This window comes from Canis aureus, chromosome 28, assembly GCF_053574225.1.
Source record: "Canis aureus isolate CA01 chromosome 28, VMU_Caureus_v.1.0, whole genome shotgun sequence".
Taxonomy (NCBI): Eukaryota; Metazoa; Chordata; class Mammalia; order Carnivora; family Canidae; genus Canis; species Canis aureus.
In genome coordinates, this window is record NC_135638.1 from 22866146 (window position 1) to 22884900 (window position 18755).

At 45.1% G+C, this 18755-nt stretch overlaps 1 protein-coding gene across 3 annotated transcripts in view; it reads left to right on the forward strand.

Moving 5' to 3' along the window:
- Window positions 1-336: 336 nt before the first annotated feature.
- SLCO5A1 (solute carrier organic anion transporter family member 5A1) overlaps window positions 337-18755 on the forward strand; it is a 135401-nt gene continuing 116982 nt past the window's right edge. The window contains exons 1-2 of one of the 3 annotated variants that reach the window (XM_077876618.1): window positions 337-521; window positions 2227-3631. In XM_077876618.1, the coding sequence (XP_077732744.1) occupies window positions 2716-3631 (916 nt within the window). In that variant the 5' untranslated portion in view covers window positions 337-521; window positions 2227-2715. The remainder of the gene's footprint in view (window positions 522-2226; window positions 3632-18755) is intronic. The other 2 variants (XM_077876619.1, XM_077876617.1) reach the window with 2 other exon arrangements.

Consider the following 18755-nt stretch of genomic DNA (forward strand, 5'->3'; position numbering starts at 1 on the left):
ACAAGACGGAGGTTTCCTCAGTCCAGGGATCCTGTCCTGTTCCCCGAACCTCCTCTGGTCCCTAGACCTTGTGGGCGCCCACGGCACGGGATAAACGAACAGAAACACTGTTTATTCCGAGCGGGCTCTCGGGCTGTGCAGCTGACAGTCTGGGAGACCTGCCCCCCGCCCCCGCCCCGGGCCCCGGTGCTCCTCCGCCCCCCCCCCCCCCAGCCCCCGCGGCGCAGGTGGAGCGCGGCCGGGCGACTCGCTGCTTCGGGCCGGGCTGGGCGGCCGCCCGCGCGCCTGCGCCCTCTGCCGCTCGGCTGGCTCCGGGCGCGTCTCGGTGCGCGCGAGTCGAGGGGAGAGGCTGGGTGACAGCGGGGGGGGGAAGAGTTCAGCCCGACTCCGTCTCAGTCACCGATTTCTCCGCGGCTGGGCCGAAGCTGCCTCCCCGGGCGGCTCCCAACTGCTCCGCGCCGCTGCGGTCCCCACCGGCCGCCGCTCGACTCCGCCGGACGCCGCGACCGACCGACTCGCGAGTGAGTAGCGGCGGCTGGAGCGCCCGGCGGCGCGGCGGGGTGGCCCCCGGCGGGGCGCGCGTGTGTGCGCGTGTGCGAGTGCGAGTGCGTGTGCGCGCGGGGATGCCCCTGGGATTCCACGGCGGGCCGGGGCGCCCCGGGACCGCGAGTCCCTCCGAGCCGGCGCCGCGGCGTGGGTCGGCGCGCGGAGGGACTCGGCCGGGATTCCCCGGCCCCGCGCGGCCGCCGGTGGGGTTCCCCGGGAGGCGCCGGGGCGAGGAGGCGGCGGGGAAGCCCGGGCGGGGAGCGGCGGCAGCCCGGGGATCTGGGCGCGGGTCTCGGCCCCGCAGAGGCGCGGGAGCCGCTGTCTCCGCTCCCCTCCCTCCCCTCCCTCCTCTCCCCTCCCCTCCCCTCCCCTCCTCCCCCTCCCTCCCCGCCTTTCTCCCCTACCCTTCCTCCTTTCTTCCCTCCGCAGCATCACAAAAGCGCGAAACGAAACCCAGTGCGGCCAAGTCCGGCTTCGCGCTCCCACCTGGTGCGCATCGCCCCGGGGCCGGCGGAGCGGAGTGGGAGTCCCCGACCTTGGGGGGGGGGGCTGGCCCCGGGGACACACCTGTTTTCGCCTCGCGCTGAATTCGAGCCGGGGTGCAGGGTCGCGCGAGGGGATCCGCCACATGCTCGCCGGCGTGCGTGTGTGTGTGTGCGCGCGTGCGTGCGTGTGTGTGTGTGTGTGCGCGCACGCTCCCCGGGCCCACGCTCGCGGGGGCGCTTGGTGTAAACACCGGTCCCTGGGCCGCCGTGGCCGGGACCGCCCGGGGGCTGCGAGCGAGCGGCGTGACCGCGAGCCCGCGTCTCTTTGTGTGGCTGTCGCCTCCCCGCCCCGCCGCAGAGCAAACCGATTTTCGGTTTCGCGTGACACTGCGCGCTGGGACTTGGTGTGGGCCGCAGCCTCAGATGCCCCCGGTATTTGAAATCGAATAGTTCTTTCGGGCTGGGGGTTATTTTTAGCGTTGGGAATAAAGAGGGCTCGCGCGGTGACCTCTTCGCCGCCGCCTTGCGCTTTACATACGTGTCTCTAATTGATGCAGCAGACGGATTCGCATCCCGTCGCGCACACGTGCTTGCGCACAAGTGTGTACACACGTTTCTACACACGTAGCTTTACCCCCTTCTTTTCTTTTCTTTCTTTTTAAAACATTTTTATTAAATCGGTGCTAGGAACGTACTGTTTGTAAACAAAACCCAACAAACCGAAGAACCAAAACCAAAACCAAAAAAAAAAAAAAACCTGAACCAACCAAACAAAAAAACTTTCCTTTGTTCTTCTGGGCATTTTTCTATTTTGAGTAATGGAGTAGGAGTACCGAAAGGTTGCAATTAGTTCACTCGAATAAAAGACACTGCCTCTGAGTCAGTGCTGCCGGGTTGATAATTACTAACATATCAAAGCGGTTGCTCTGTTTAAGGCAAAAGGGGCGGGGCGGGGCGGGGGCAGGTCCACGGTACACAATGAGGGAGGGTCTCCGCCGACCGCCTGCTGCTTATTGTTCGGGCACTGGAGGCTGCAGCCTGCAGCCGCCGCCTCCTCCTCCCGGGCTTCGCTCCTCGCTCGTCCCTCGGTCCCCCTGGGGGCCGTCCGAGCCACCCAGCGCTGGCCCTCGGGGCGCCGGGACGCCAACCCCAGCCGCAGCCGCCCTTCGCTGACCGCCCTCTCTCTGCTTTGCAGGTTGGCATCTTTGCGCCCGAGGGTGTCGCAAGCCGAGGCGGCGAGGACCGGGCGCCTCTGGCCCAGCCCGCCGGGCGCTATGCGGCGCGGGCAGCAGCGCTGAGCGCCCCCACGCCGGGCACGGGGCGTACTCGCTCCAGGCGGCGGGCCGAGCGGCGGCGGCGGCGGAGGGGATGCGCCCGGGACGCGCAAGGCTCCCGCCGCGAGCTACCGCCCCGAGGTGGACCCCAAGCAGGGCTCATCGCAGGACCGCGCGGACCCCTGCCCCGCGGGGCACGCGGCTGCGGAGCCTCGGGGCCGCATCTGCGGTCAGGATGCCCTGGGTGCCTCTCTGCTGGTGAGGATGCCCTGCTGCGCGGCTCTGCATCACCAGCCCCGCTCCCCGGTGGGCACGACTGAGCGGGCCCGACTTCGGCCCCTCGCGCTGGTGGATGCAAAGCGCCGGAGTCCCTGAGTGCGATCTGCGATCGAACCTGAATTCTAAGAGCCATGGACGGAGGCGCTGGGTTGCAGCCCCGGGCGGGAGAGCAGCTGGAAGCACGAGCCGCAGGAGGAGCTGTCCAAGACGAGTGCGAACCGGAGACCTTTAGGTCCAAGAGTTTACCGGTCCTGAGCAGCGCCTCCTGCCGGCCAGACCTCAGTCCTGTGCGTGCAGGAGCCGAGCCAGCCATCGGCTGTACAGATCCTTTGGGCCAGCGCGGGTTGCAGCAAGGGCCCAGCCGGTTGGCCCCCAGTCCCTCTGCCCCTTCCACTTCGGCAGAGATGGCAGGGCTCATGGAGTGTAACCACAGGGTGGACGTCAGCAAGGCCGTGTCGGTGTCCTCCGCTTTGGCCACGCTCCAGGGGAGAAGGTGCCTCTATGTGGTCCTCACCGATTCCCGTTGCTTCCTGGTTTGCATGTGCTTTCTGACCTTCATCCAGGCTTTAATGGTCTCTGGGTACCTGAGCAGTGTCATCACCACCATCGAAAGGCGCTACAGTCTGAAGAGTTCCGAGTCGGGGCTGCTGGTCAGCTGCTTTGACATTGGGAGCCTGGTAGTGGTGGTGTTCGTCAGCTACTTTGGTGGCCGGGGTCGGAGGCCCCTGTGGCTGGCCGTGGGTGGACTTCTCATCGCCGTTGGGGCTGCCCTCTTTGCTTTACCTCATTTCATCTCGCCTCCGTACCAGATCCAAGAGTTGAACGCCTCGGCCTCCAACGATGGCCTGTGTCAGAATGGCAACTCCACGGCGCCTTTAGAGCCTCCCGCCTGCCTGAAGGACTCGGGAGGAAATAATCATTGGGTCTATGTGGCTTTATTCATTTGTGCACAGATTCTCATTGGAATGGGTTCCACACCTATTTATACCTTGGGACCAACCTACTTAGATGACAATGTCAAGAAAGAAAACGCATCCTTGTACCTAGGTAAGACTTTCCTGTCTCCTCAAATAAGCTTGAACTCAACAGTCAAAAGGAAACACTTCCAAATTTCAGAGAGATTTTGTATATACACACACACACTACATACAGCATCTCATTATATATCTCACACATATATACAGTATATATAATGCCATTATATGTATTGCATGTATATTTTAAGCATTATGCTTCAGTTTATGTTTTCATGTTTTAGTCTTAGTGTGATATGTTTTAGTTTGGAAGAGAATTAGTAATAGTAGGTCTGTGGGCTAATCATCAGACTCACACTTCACACTCTTCTCCCAAGTAATACAAACTTTTAACTATGGGGTGGTGCTTCTTTCTCGTGCTGCCTGCTTTTGTAAAAACTCTAATTTATCAAGTTTATCCTCTAATGGCTGTTCTTCTAGAAAGTTCAGGAAGGAATAGAAGTACCTGGTGTGTGGTGTGAAGTTTTGGATTCTTTACTGCTTTCATCCCCTGCTGCTTCTCATTCTTGTCCCCCACATCAGGGCTGATAGAGTACCCAGACTGCCTAAAAGATGCCTTACTGCCTACACACCTGTATTTTTTTACCTAACACCTGCATCACCATTAAAACAAAACAAAAACTTGAGTGATATCAAATGACTAGGTTATCTTTATGCAGAAGCAAGATCACGAGTTGTAAAGTTAAAGCTATTTTTTTTTAAAGCTATTTTTTATTGCTGGTTGAAGACCCTTAAGTACATGAACTTGGTAGCGAGTGGCTCTGGGATATGGTGATTTGACTTGCATGAATCAGCTCCTGTGAACAGGGGGTGCTTGGGTTAAATAGAGGGTGCTAACATGAGGCCAGACAGCCATGGTAGCAGATAGGAAAATGCAATGTCCTGGAAACCTGTGTGGTTGTCAGCATCTCCCTATACTAGCTGCTCCTCCAAAACTGAGCTTTTAAAGGGATGGATTTGAACCCTTGAGAAGGATGAACAGCAGTCATGCTAGATGAGATCTTTGTTTTTTTATATTTCTATACTGGAGTCCTAACTAAAAGAAGAGAAAGGATTGTACTTTATGAAAAAAGGTAAATAAGCAAATACTAGTTATACTTACCATTTTATTAGTCATGCAGTGATAGGATCTTGGGTGTGGGAATAACAAGGTTTCCAAGGATGGTGAAAATGATACCCCATTAAGAGGGCTGTGCTCTTTCCTCAGCATAACTGCTGTCTCCCAGAATCCACAGTAGAAGTGTCTGAGCCATGTATAGTCCCCAGTAACTGGCCCAAATGCATTAGGACAAGAGTTTTATAATTTATTTTTATTATTAAATGCAAGAGAAAGAAATTTTCCTTTAGGACACTAGCTTGCTTGTTACTTTGCCATCTTGTTTTCTAACATTTATTACAACAAATTTTCAAACAGAAAATATGAAAAAATGAACACCAGTATTTCCTCCACGTAGACTCAGTAATCGTTCATTTTGTCATATTTGCTTTATCAACTGTGTGTGTGTGTGTATGTAATATATTTTTTTTTGGGTGGGGGGCACAGCCCTTTGAAAGTGATTATAGACATCCCTAGGTTTCAGCCTGTATCTTATAAAAATAAGGACTTTCTTTTACTACATATGTACAGGAACTTTAACATGCTAAGTTCATAATCGTTCCCTAATGTCATCAAACATCCAGGCTCTATTCAAATTTCTTCAATTATCTGTTCAACATATTTTATAACTATATGTTTTTCAGACCAACAGGCAGTCAAGATTCTCATAGGTCACTAACCTTTTTGGTGATTTTATCACTTGTCTTCCATCCCCTATATTTCTTGTATATTGGAAGTTCAGTCTAAAGGTTTGAATAGATTCAGACAAAACATTTTTGGTCAGACTACTTCAAGGTAATTGGTGTGTTTTATGTTACATGTATCTGGACATTTATTAGTGATGTTAATAAGTTTAATCACTTGGTTGAGTTGGTGATTGTTAGGTCTTTCCATTGTAAACATGCATTTCTCCCTTTGAAAATAATAAGTAATCTGGGGGATCCCTGGGTGGGTCAGTGGTTTAGCATCTGCCTTCGGCCCAGGGTGTGATCCTGAAGTTTCAGGATCGAGTCCCACATCGGGCTCCCTGCATGGAGCCTGCTTCTCTCTCTGCCTGTGTCTCTGCCTCTCTCTGTGTGTCTCTCATGAATAAATAAATAAAATATTTAAAAAAATGAAAATAATAAGTAATCTTTAGAATGATAACTCTGTAGATATTCTAGTTGTTATTCTTATTTTTGCTAATCTTTGTCTCCATTTACTTTGAAAACTTAGATTCCTTTCCACTCCACTTCCTAGATACCATTTGTACAAATTTGCTTCATCAAAAACACAGGTAGAGCCACACACAAAGAGAGAACATCCACTAGTAAGAGCTCTGAGATTTAACTTTTCTAGTTGTTGCCCACTGAGAAGAAAAACAGCAGGTGCTACTTTTGGGAAGACCGAAAATGAGACAGAGTCCCTGTACCTGAAGAGCTTTCAGTATAACAAAGAAATATTGCCAATTTAAGGGAGGAGTGTGAAGTGACACATGCAAGGGGAAGAAATTTATACAAAGGGTACTTGCTTTTTCATCCTTCTATTCCTCTTTAACCCCCTTCCCTTCTTCCTCCTCTTCTTTTGAAAAAACTTTCATGAGTGCCTTAGGACACATTCTTTGGGAAACTCCTGAGAATTCTGCTTCATATTAAATGGATCTCAGTAAAAGCTATGATGGTTTGAATGCCAGGAATCTTACCTGTACTATTTAATGTTCTTAATGGCCTCATGAGATGGGATTATTTTCCCTATTTTCCAAGGATGAGGAAATCGAAGCTCAGAGAGTTTGAGTGTCTTGCTTAACGGCTTCAAACCCATACATCTCTGGCCCCAGAGCCCTCGAGCTTCCCTCCTCACTGCATGTTTTTTTGGCGAGAAGCTCTGGGAGCCAGCTGAAACCAAGGGCTATCCCGTGTTCAGCAGAGCTCTGAGAATGGTGCAGAAGGATGCAGAACTGGCCTACAGTTATCAAACACGATCAAAACAAGATCCTTCCTAAATCTTTTCCAGCAGGTTTTATAGGTAACCTCCATGTAAATTCAAAGAAGAGAGACTACTAAGTTATTCTTAGAATATAAGGAACGTTAACCTATTATGATAGGGGGATTTTTTCTAATAACTGGTTTGATAGCTTTGTTATTTTCCCCAAAATGTTCTCTGTTACCTTTTCACTATCCACTCCTTTCTGAATTTTGTCAGTCTTTCTAATTTCTCATTGCAACCATACAAGAAAAGACAAAAGCAGGTAGAGGGTTGGTATTTGTAAGCACAAATATCTGAATTAGCATTGAAACCATTGAGATGGAATGTAAATGTATGTCCTAATCTTTTGAGTGTTTGGTGTTAACATTCTTTTTTTTTTTTTTTTTTTTTAAGATTTTATTTATTTATGAGAGACACAGAGAGAGAGAGGCTGAGACACAGGCAGAGGGAGAAGCAGGCTCCATGCAGGGATCCCAATATGGGACTCGATCCTGGGTATCCAAGATCACGTCCTGGGCAGAAGGCAGGTGCCAAACCACTGAGCCACCCAGGGATTCCGGTGTGAACATTCTGGCCGCTTTAACTGTAGAAGAGCTGTGGTCATAGACGAGATATGGCAGCTTTTATACCCACTAAATGCCCTAAATCCTTCTGCAAGGAGAGAGCTTTAGTGTTGACCTGGAGGGTAGAGAAAGCTTTGTACTATTAAGAAGCAAGGTTAGTAACTAGACCATGATTTGTAATTGTATCTCAAGAGGGAGAGGGAAAGAGAGAGAGAGAGAGAGAGAGAGAGAGAGAGAGAGAATGTGGTCCTTTGAGGGCAAGATATTAATGAACCAACAGTGAAATGAGAAAGAATGGCTAATCGAGTGGGAAAAGGGGGGGGGGTTAAAAAGGGAGGCATTTCCAGAATAGAAAGCCACAACACTGATTGCGGGATCATCAGGATGAGTAATGATGGGCACGACCGGTTGGCCCAGCGCTGTGGGTGCGGCCACTGCGCTTCCCTGGCGTGAGGGCCCTGACTTCACACGGCCAGAGCAGGGGCGGACTTGAAGATCTCTATTTTAGTCTGGTTCTGCCAGTGACGGGCTGGGGGGGTGAGACTTGAGACAAATCCCTTAACGTCTCCCAGCCTCTGTTTCCGCCTGGAGATTAGTACATTTGTTTCCCTCACTGTAATATTTTGAGGACCAAATGGGATTACATGTGTGCAAGCATTCTGCCAACTGTAAGAGGCAGCACTCTGCTGTGTTCAAGTGGAATCCAGACTCATCCCACAGAGTGGGCAGGCTGAGGAGTGAGATATTTTACTCTCTCTGCGTATGAAAACCCTTAACCAGATCTTTTTATAGTTGGGAAAAAGGGAAGAAGCAGCGTGTAGGAAATGAAGACATTGTAGGGGAAATCGCTCCTCAGCAACACTGTACGGGTTCGATTTGATCAACGTCTCAGCAGCATCATCTGCTGATTAATTGAGTTTTCTGAGAACCCAAGATTTTATTACCAGTGCTTTCGGCATGTCAGGCTTTGGTGGCCGTGTTTCACACAGAAGTGTGTGAACGTTTATGCAGTGTGTATTTGGGCCCAGTGTAACATAACAAGAGCCCTCTTGAGGTTTGAGGGGGCTCTGTGGTGTCCCAGCTTCACTGCTGTGGGTCTTCTGGCAGGACGCCAGACTGGCAGGACGTTTGGTCACCAAGAATTGGTCCAAGGACATCCTCAGAAGTAATATTATTGTCTTAAAATAAATAGCTGGTGGCTTCTCCTTTTTTTTTCTTTTTTCTTTGGCATTGCCTCAGTCTTTTAAAAAGTACAGTGAGGTTAAAATCAGTTGAGTTCTATTTTTTCCAGATTTCATAGTATAAACATTATATATGTGTATGTATAGATGTGTGCACAAATATACATATTTGTGCTCTTTCACAGTTTTTTTTTTAAATAAAGATTTTATTTATTTATTCATGAGAGACACACACAGAGAGGCAGAGGGAGAAGCAGGCTCCATGCAGGGAGCCTGATGTGGGACTCGATCCTGGGTCTCCAGGTTCACATTGTGGGCTGAAGGCAGCGCTAAACGCCCTATTTGTGCTCTTTCTGAGATATGAAAACCCTTCAACATATCTTGTCTGGCTTTATCAGTGACTGGGGGTGAGACTTGAGACAAACCCCTTAACATCTCCCAACCTGTGTTTCCACACGACGATTAGTACATAATCCCCTTCAACATGTCTTTCTTTATAATTGGAAAAAAGAAAAGAAGTTACTTCTTAGGAACATTGTATAGAAAAATCTCGATCAGTTTTTAGCAGAGTTCTATAGAACAACCTACATCTGTGTATGTCAGGTTTTATTTTTTAAATTTATTTTTAAAGATTTTACTTATTTTTTCATGAGAGACACACAGAGAGAGGCAGAGACACAGGCAGAGGGACTCCATCCCAGGACCCCAGGATGATAACCTGAGCCAAAGGCAGATACTCAACCACTGAGCCACCCAGGTGACCCTATAAAGTTTTATTTATGGTAATAAAAACAATGAAAGATATATATACGTATCTTTAAGTTCGGCCTTCCCCAAATGGTATAACCAAATGGATATATGGCTTTGACAAGATCAGGGTTCTTTTATCTTGAGCAACAAGCGAGCTTCCTCTCTTCCCCCTGGCTCATTTTTGCAATGGCTCTGGCGCCTGGGGCACTGAATGGCTGCTGCTCCCCACAGGGAGAGAGTGGAGGAGGTGGTCTCTGCTTACACTCCAGGATATCCCCTGGCCTCTTCTAGCTAACATGATTTTGAGGAAGGCAAGAGTTAGGTTTTCCTATCTGTATGGAAGAGGAAGCCAAGGAAGTTGAAAGTGGCGTGAATGCTCAGTGACTTCTGGTCATAGGGGTCCTCACAGCAGTCGTGTTTCTTTTTTTTTTTTTGTCTCAGTAGCCAGAAAACTCAGGGTATTTTCTTTTTCCCTGACCAGTATTAATAACTTACCCTCAGTGGCTTATAGCATTAATTTTCCTGATGACCTTTTGTTAGGATTTTGAAAGTGCCCAATAAAAATAGCACTCTTTCCCTCACTTGAGTTCTGAGTTCATTGAGAAATAAGTCAAAGGCGTAAACCCATAAGGACCAAAACAGCACTTTTTTAAACTGATAGAATCGAGATTGAAGAATGTAGCTCCTGTCTTTGTGCAGATGGAGTTTGTGATGATCCCACCATTACACAGACTTACTCACCCAGCCACAGGCCATGCATGCGGGAGCTCAACAGGGCAGCAGCCTTGGATCTCCCCACGTGGGGTGGGGCCAGGTCTGGGGGTAGCATCAGGTAAGACTTACCCCAAGGGGGAGCAGGACAGAATTTTTACCTCCTGTGTGCGTACTTACTCCCAAGAGGCAAAAAGGAGGAGTTGAGCTGAACATCCCAGTTTATATTAAAACTCATCGATGACATTAATCTCTTTCTGCTCTCCTGGGGAGGAATAGTGCTGGGGCATGGGGGGAGCCAAGAAAGGGAGCATCATATAGAACGTGTATTCTCTTCTAAGACTTTTTTTTTGAAGACTTTTTGTTGTTGTTGTTTATTTGAGAGAGAGCACAGAAGGAGAGGGAGAAGCCAGTTCCCCGCTGAGCAGGGAGCCCAATGCGGGGCTCGATCCCAGGACCCTGGGATCATGACCCGAACCAAAGGCAGATGCTTTAGCCACTGAGCCATCCAGGCACCTCTCTTCTAGGACTTTTAATTCCTTTTTTATCCTGCTTTAATTTTGCTTGTCTCATTTACAATATTTTCATCTTTGTAAGCCTCATAAAATCCTTTTGGGAAGTAGGCTCCACAAATCATGAATAAATAAAAAATAAAATCTCCACTGAAAACTAATATGGGGGAAGATGATGATTGAGGAATTGGAGGAAGTGGTCCAAGACACCTGAGGAGCAGTGACCAGAATGGATGCAGGGCAGAGAGTGAGAACGACCTGGCAGTGGCCTCTGTGGCCTGTGGCAGTGTCTTGTTGGGATGTCAGTCAGTTGCACATATACTTGGGGCAGCTAATCTGTGTCAGAACAGGTATGTCTTCTCTACCCTTAGCTATTACTTTATTAAGGATTTTATTTATTTATTCATGAGAGACACCCAGAGAGAGACAGAGACATAGGCCAAGGGAGAAACAGACTCTCCGCAGGGAGCCCCATGTGATACTCGATCCCAGGACCCTGGGATCATGACCTGAGCTGAAGGTAGATGCTCAACCACCGTGTCCCCCAGGTGTCCCCCATTACTGATCTTCTATCAGCTGCATGGTGGTCACTTGTGGCCTCTAAGACGAACTAGTCAAAGATGTTGAGAAACAAGCTTCAGATTCTAACTGACAAGCAGAAGGATTTACTGCCTTGCTGTGGAAAAGACAGTTGAGTGCGCCTTGATTTATTTAGCCCACCTGCAAAGAGAATGGCCTTTTTAATGGTATTTATACTACTGTTTTCAAGCATGATTTTATCGATCTCTCCCCTCCCAGTGCTATGAAGGCTGTTATGTGCGCAGTCTGAAACAGCTCTTCTGAAACTTTATTTATTTTTTATTTTTTATTTTTTAAAGATTTTTTTATTTATTCATGAGACACACACACACAGAGAGAGAGAGAGAGAGAGAAGCAGAGACACAGCTAGAGGGAGGGGCAGGCTCCATGCAGGGAGCCCAACGTGGGACTCAATCCTGCATCTCCAGGATCACAGCCTGGTCTGAAGGTGGCACTGAACCTCTGGGCCACCAGGGCTGCCCCCTTCTGAAACTTTAATGTGTGAATTATCAGGATGTTTTTTTCCCAAATGCAGATTCTGCTTCTGTAAGTCTGGAGCGGGCGCTCAGGATTCTGCATTTCTAATGTGCTTCCAGGTAAGGTCAATGCTGCTGGACCATGTTTGGAGCAGCAGGGATCTCGAGACCACAGATCTTTGGTCCTTTTCACAGGTGGGAGGTTGCTGTCTGGGCTTGGGGCTGGAGCCCCAGTTGTCCAAACCAGTGACTGACTGAAGTTCTACTTCGTCAGAAAGAATCCTACCATCTCTTACTCATTTGTGAAGGCAAGATGTCAGTTTTGGGTATTTCTTAAGCTGTGGCTACTGTTATGAATTCCACAGTCGTGTGACATCACGATCACTGGTGCGTTTAGTAAGAGAAAGTGACCGTAGACAGATGGAGTTCATTTTGACATTAACTAAAAGAAGCACCACTTTCTTTATTCTCTTCTCCACCCCGAAGGCTCTGTGCTGGTGGGTTCCTCTGTGTTGGTGGGACTCTGCATGTCAGAAATATGTCTGTGAGCTCACCTCAGGTGAGCTCACCTTATGAGGCCCCTTGGGTGGGGGAAAAGCAAACATGTACGTGGCTCTGCTTTTGTCTTTCTAAACAATCTAGAAAATTTAGTAGTGCATTGGGAGTTTGATAATAGATAAATGTAAGATCTGGGTACATTGGAAATGATTTTGAAGAATGAGGCTCAGAAGTTTTTCCTTTGCAAAGGGTGATCAAACAGAAAAGGGCACAGCCTGGATTGGCTGGCAATGTTCTCTCTGTAGTCAAGTCAGTATGTGTCCCAGAGATCATCTCATTTAGCCCTAATTGTAAAGATGATCATTTGATAGATGAGGAAGCCTGGACTTTAGGATTGAAGCATTTGTTTTATGTGAAACAGAATGGCAGCTCCTCCAGAAATGAAAAATAGACTTACTATATGATCCAACAATCTCACAACCAGGTATATTATTATCCAGAAAGAATTGACAGCTGGGTCTCAAAAAGATATTTGCACACCCACGTTCTAGCAGCATCATTCACTATAGCCAAAAAGGGGAAGCAATCCAAGTGTCTATCAGCACATGAATGGATAAACAAAAAATGGTATAAGCATACAATGGGGTATTATTTGACATTAAAAGGGAGGGGAATCCTAACACATTCATCTACAACATGGATAAATCTTGAAGACATTGTGCTAAATGAAATGTGAGGCTTAACATATACCAGGCATTGCCTTATCATCTTATTTTATTCTCAGAACCACTATGGGGCAGCTACTTTTCTTCTTTTCTATTGTGGTAAAAAACACATAAGACTGAATTTATCATCAACATTTTATTTTTTTATTTCTTTTTTTAAAAAAAGTTTATTTGAGAGAGAGAGAGCAGGGGGAGAGGCAGAAGGAGATGGAGAAGCAGGCTCCCCACTGAGCAGGGACCCCCCTCCCCCCAGTGGGGCTTGATCCCAGGATCCTGGGATCATGACCTGAGCTGAAGGTAGTCCCTTAACTATCTAAGCCACCCAGGTGCCCCACCATCAACCATTTTTAAGTGTACAAGTTAGTAGTGTTAAGTATATTCAGATTGTTGTGCAATAGATCTCTATATGTTTTTCATTTTGCAATATTAAAACTCTATATCCAGTAAACACTAATTCTCCCTCTCCTAGTTTTTGGCAAATACCTTTCTACTTCCTGTTTCAACTGTTTTGACTACTTTAGATTCTTCATATGAATAGAATCACATAGTATTTGTTCTTTTGTGACTTGCTTGTTTTGCTTAGCACAAGGTCCTTGAAATCCATTCATGCTCTTGCAAATGGCAAGATCCTGCTCTTTTTTATGGCTGAATAATATTCTGTGGTATACACATACCATTTTTTAAAATCCATTCATTGTTGATGGACACTAGGGTTGCTTCCATTTCTTGGCTCTTGTGGATAATGCTGCTGTGAGTATATCTCTTTGAGATCCTGCTTTTAATTCTTTTGGATATACCCAGAAATGAGATTTCTGGATCGCATGATAACTATTTTTCATTTTTAGAATATCTTCCATAGTGTTTTCTGTAATAACTGTACCATTTTATGCTCCCACCAACAGTGCATGGGGGTTTCAACTTCTCTATATACTCACAATAGAAGAATATCTTTTATTCTCTTGATTAGTTGCCATTTTGATGGGTGCTAGTTGATATCTTATTATTGTTTTGGTTTGCATTTCTTTAACGGTTAGTGATATTAGATATCTTTTAATATGCGAATCAGTCATTTATGTACCTTTTTTGGAGAAATGTCTAAATATTTTGCCAGTTTTAATTGGATTATTTTTTATTGTTGTTGACTTGTAGAATTTTCTTACATATTCTGGATATTACCTCTTATCAGATACATGATTTGCAATTATTTTGTACCATTCTATGGGTTAGCTTTTCACTCTGTGGATTGTTTCCTTTCATGTGCAGAACTCTAAAGATGTGGTATAGTTTCATTTGTCTATTTTTTATTGACCGGACTTTTGGTGTCGTATCCAAGAAATCATTGCCAAATCCAATGTTCAGAACATTTCTCCCTATGTTTTCTTTTTTTAAAAACAATTTTATTTAAATTCAATTTAGTTAACGTATAGTGTATTATTGGTTTCAGGGCCTATGTTTTCTTTTAGGTGTTTAATACACGTAGATCTTTAATTTGGATAATTTTTTGCATATGGTATAAAGTCAGGGTCTACCTTCCTTCTTTTGCATGTGAACATCCAATTTCCCAGTATCATTTGTTGAACATCATGTCCTGTCTCTATTGTGTAGTATTGGTTCCCTTGTCAAAAACTGGCAGCTACTTTTATATTTTACATATTTATAGTTTTATATATATATTTATATACATTTTATAGGTGAGGAACTCCAGATTAACAATACACTCAAAGTCATCTCAAAAGTGGCAAAACCAGCACCCATGGTCATCATCCAAAGCCTGAACTCTAAACATCAACATCATGGAGAGAGGAGGGGACAGAAAAGTTGATAAACTTCTAGTATGATTTTGGTTGACTTTCTTAATTTTATTATCTATAAAGGAGATGAGGAGGTAAGGCTAGAGTTGTTTCTTAGATTTTTATCATTTCTTAAGTTCTCCAGTTCTGTGTCTTCTCAGCCTGACTTGATATGGTTGTGTACTGGATTTTTGTACTCAGGTCTGCAGAGAAATTGTAGTTGGTTTGTTTTTCCTTGAGCCATTAAATGCTAGTCTCTTGGGCCCTTCTTCCACCACCTGGTGGCTTGACTGTTACCATCATGTGACAGCTATACTGTGGGAAATCAGGCATTCTTAAAAAAAAAAAAAAATATATATATATATATATATATATTTATTTATTTATTTATTTATTTGAGAGAGAGTGTGCACATAAGCTGGGGGGAGGGACAGAGGGACAGAGAGAGGGGAAGCGGAATCACCACTGAGTGGGGAGCCTGACTAGGGGCTTGATCCCAGGACCCTGAGATCACAACCTAAGCAGAAACCAAGAATCAGACACTCAACCGACTGGGCTACCAAGGCCCCCCTAAAAATAATTTTTTTAAAGCAAACTCTACCCCCAATATGGGGTTTGAACTCACCACCCAGAGATCAAGATTCGCATGCTCCACTGACTGAACCAGTCAGACATTCCTTTTGCTCCTTTTTAGGCAGCTGTGTGTTACCTGATGGTAACTTCAGAGTCTACTTCCCCTCCTGGGATTTATGATTACTTGTGAACTGTCACCCTGCAAAAATGCTAATCCTTGTTACCTAATATAACCTAGAAAGGCAGGTGCAGGTTACTCTTGCTCAAAAGAGCATATTTATGTAATTAATATTTTCAGCAGGATGAAATCACATAATTTGCAACTGTATGAAATTGAATTGTACAGTTCCTTTCCTGACTGTCTAGAGTGTGGGAATTCTTAACTATAATACTTTAATAATAACAATAGTAATAATAATGGGATTTGGTTTTGTCAGGTTTTTTAAAAAATTTTTTTGGTCTTGAAGCCTTATGAAGGAAATAGAAGTTTTATGTTTTTTTTTTTTTTCTTTTTTTAAGAAGAGGGGAGAGATTTGCTTGCTTTCTGGCCATAAATCTCTTATATTTATGTATATATATATATATATATAAATCTGATATAAATCTACTTCTAATCAATATATAAAGATGGACCAACAATGGTCATATGCAAAGTGTCTTTGTATTATTGGGTGGAAGCTATTTGCCAGTATTTTGTCTAGAAATATGCTGTTGGAGTTCAGCTGGAAGGGGAGCTTTTCCTGATTTGAACTGCATTTTGATGGCTTTCCTTTTAAGTGAAGGACAGAAGCAACTTTTAACAAGATGCAAACATTTTCCTGAGATAAATCTGAAAAGTTTCCCGTGAGAAAGACTTATTTAAAAATACAAATATAAATCTTAGGGGCACCTGGGTGGCTCAGTTGCTTAAGCATCAACTCTTGGTTTCAGCTCAGGTTATGATCTCATGGGTTATGGGACTGAGTCCCGTGTGGGACTGTGTGCTTCTGAGGAGTCTGCTTGAGGATTTTCTTCCTCTGCACCTCCTCTACTGATGCTCTTTCTCTCAAATAAATAAGTAAATCTTTAAAAAATAGAGATATAAATCTTAGAATACTTATTCTGAAATTTGGTTTTGATGATCTTAAAAATGTCTCCTGGTATTTCAATCTTGTGAAACTCTCAAAGAAGTCAGTTTTAATTTCTTTAATTAGGATTGGTGGAGGGCAGTGATGGCTAATGCAAGAAAGGAAGAGTGATGGGTAGTCTTCCTCGTAATCTCTGGGTTCAGTTTTTTGGGTGTGCATTGTTCTCTTTTATTCACCCTTTCTTTTCTTTTAGTTTCTAGAGCCATTGTTGTCAGGGAGAGACCCTCACGTGGATTCTCCTGGGACACTTATTTATTCACTTATGTGACATTTCATACCACTTTGGAAATGACTAATTTAGGACTTGGACCTTCTGGGTCATACTGTTTTATAGGAATGATAAATCATATACAGATGGCTAATTTGTAATTTGACACAAACTCTACTGTAATTACTGACATGACTTTGACCAAATCATGTAACCTTTCAGGTACTCAGCTCCCTTTTCTGTAAAATCATCTAGTGTGATCACACCAGAAAACTTCTAATCTAATCTGTGGTGATTTTCAAAAGCTTGATTAGGGATGAGAGCAGTGGGAGAGAGGAGTGGCTATATAGTGTATGCTGTATTTCTAAAACTAACCCTAAGAAGTGGGTCCTGATCCCTCAGGAATTTATAATCTAGTTTGACTATTTATTTAGCACCATCTGTTTTGGATGGTTTAAGATGATCCTGTGAGCTGTGTGACCTCTGGTAAGTCCCTCAACATCTCAGGGTTTTCCATTTTCAAACTTGTAAGTTGATGGGTTGGAATTAGAGAGTCTCAAATATTCTCTGATTAGAGATATACAGAGATATTTGTCTGATACAGAGAGTCTCTATACTCTCTGATTTCTTCTGAACCTACTGTGGCATAGATCCATAGGCTAGCATGTTCAAGGCAGTTGAATCTAACAGTTAAGAGAGTGGCTGCTAGAGCAGAGTTCGAATCCCAGCTCTCCCAGGGGCAGTGGTGAACCTGTGGCAGGTTCTCTGGCGTTTCTGTGCCTGATCTCACTTCTGTTAACCCTGGGATCATTGTGGGCTGCTTCAAAGTCATGAATTAATGTGTGGGATGCACTTAAAACAGGATCTGGCCTGATACATGGTTAAACACTCAAAAAAAAAAAAAAGTGGGCTGTCATTATTTTTTAGAAAATTAATCCTGTTCAGGAAGAGAGTGATGTTAGTTTTCATTGCTGCTGGCAGGGTACAGATCTCTTGTGGCTCTTCTGAACAGGTTGCCTGCCTCACAAAGTTATGTTCAATGTGTCTCCATTGACTATCCCTATTTGATCATTGTGTGTTAGGCTGGCCCTGAGTCAAGTGGGATGAGACGTGTGGGTTCCATCACATCACTGGTATTTTTGACTGGCCAGCACTTTTTCTGGAGGTATCCACTCCATTTTCCTCCTCTCCACAATGATATATGGACTCTGCTTCCTTGAATCTGGAATGTCTGTTATCTGCTCTACAAAATGAAGAGCAACCATGATGAGAAAGAAGACAAAGCTTCCAGGTTATAAATAGCTTCCTGATGAGACGCTCTTGCTATGGGCTTGTGATAATTATGATGGGAGCTGTTGGCTATAATCAAGTTTAATTGCTGAGAAGCATAGGGAGGTAGCCCTAAACACATATGCTCAAGGGCTATCGTTATGCTGTTTCTGTCCTATTCTAGACTTAAAAATCTCTGATCACCTCTCCAGCCAGCAAGTTCTTGTGTGTGAGAGTAAATCTAGAGCCTTCTGTGGTTCTTGGAGTGAGCCTGTGACCTTCCTGAGCCCACTTACTGATATCATGACTCATGAGGTTTATTACGGATGGAAAGTTTGGGTGGATTATATAAGAAAGCCAATGCCCCAGAAATACAGAAATGGGCCTTTTTGCTTTGCTTATCTTCTTTCATAGAGGGCACACAGTGTGTGTGTGTGTGTGTGTGTGTGTGTGTGTGTGTGAGAGAGAGAGAGAGAGAGAGAGAGAGAGAGAGAGGAAGGGGGAGTTGGGAGTACAGGAGAGAAAAAAAAGACCAAAACAAGTGGAAGAAATGGGTACGTTTTCAGGAGTTGCCTATACTGTGTCCCAGAAATATGATCTTACCTTGCTATTGCTGGAGTAGGAATTTTTGCTTTTCTTCTAATCTTTATTTTTCCAGGGTCAAATGATAATTTATAGATTATTATCAAAGACTTTTGTTCTTCTCTCTTTGTTCTGAGTTTATTGTCTATCAGTGTTCCATTCAGAGTTTGCACGGGCAAAAAAAAAAAAAGTAAAGGCTGAATTAACTGATTTTTGTTCTATATTTAAGTTCTCTTTTAAACAGTTTTACTTAAAAAGTGGAAAGTGATATCTAAAAAAAAGTTTGGGGGTACCTGGGTGGCTCAATGGTTGAGCATCTGCCTTTGGCTCAGATTGTGATCCTGGGGTCCTGGAATCAAGTCCCACAATAGGCTCCTCAGAGGGAGCCTGCTTCTCCCTCTGCCTATGTCTCTGCCTCTCTCTGTCTCTCAGGAATAAATACATAAAATCTTAAAAAAATAATATAAAGTTTGGATTCAGATCAATGTAGTTTGGGCCATGCTATCATAGATGATGGTTGGGTTATCAGTGT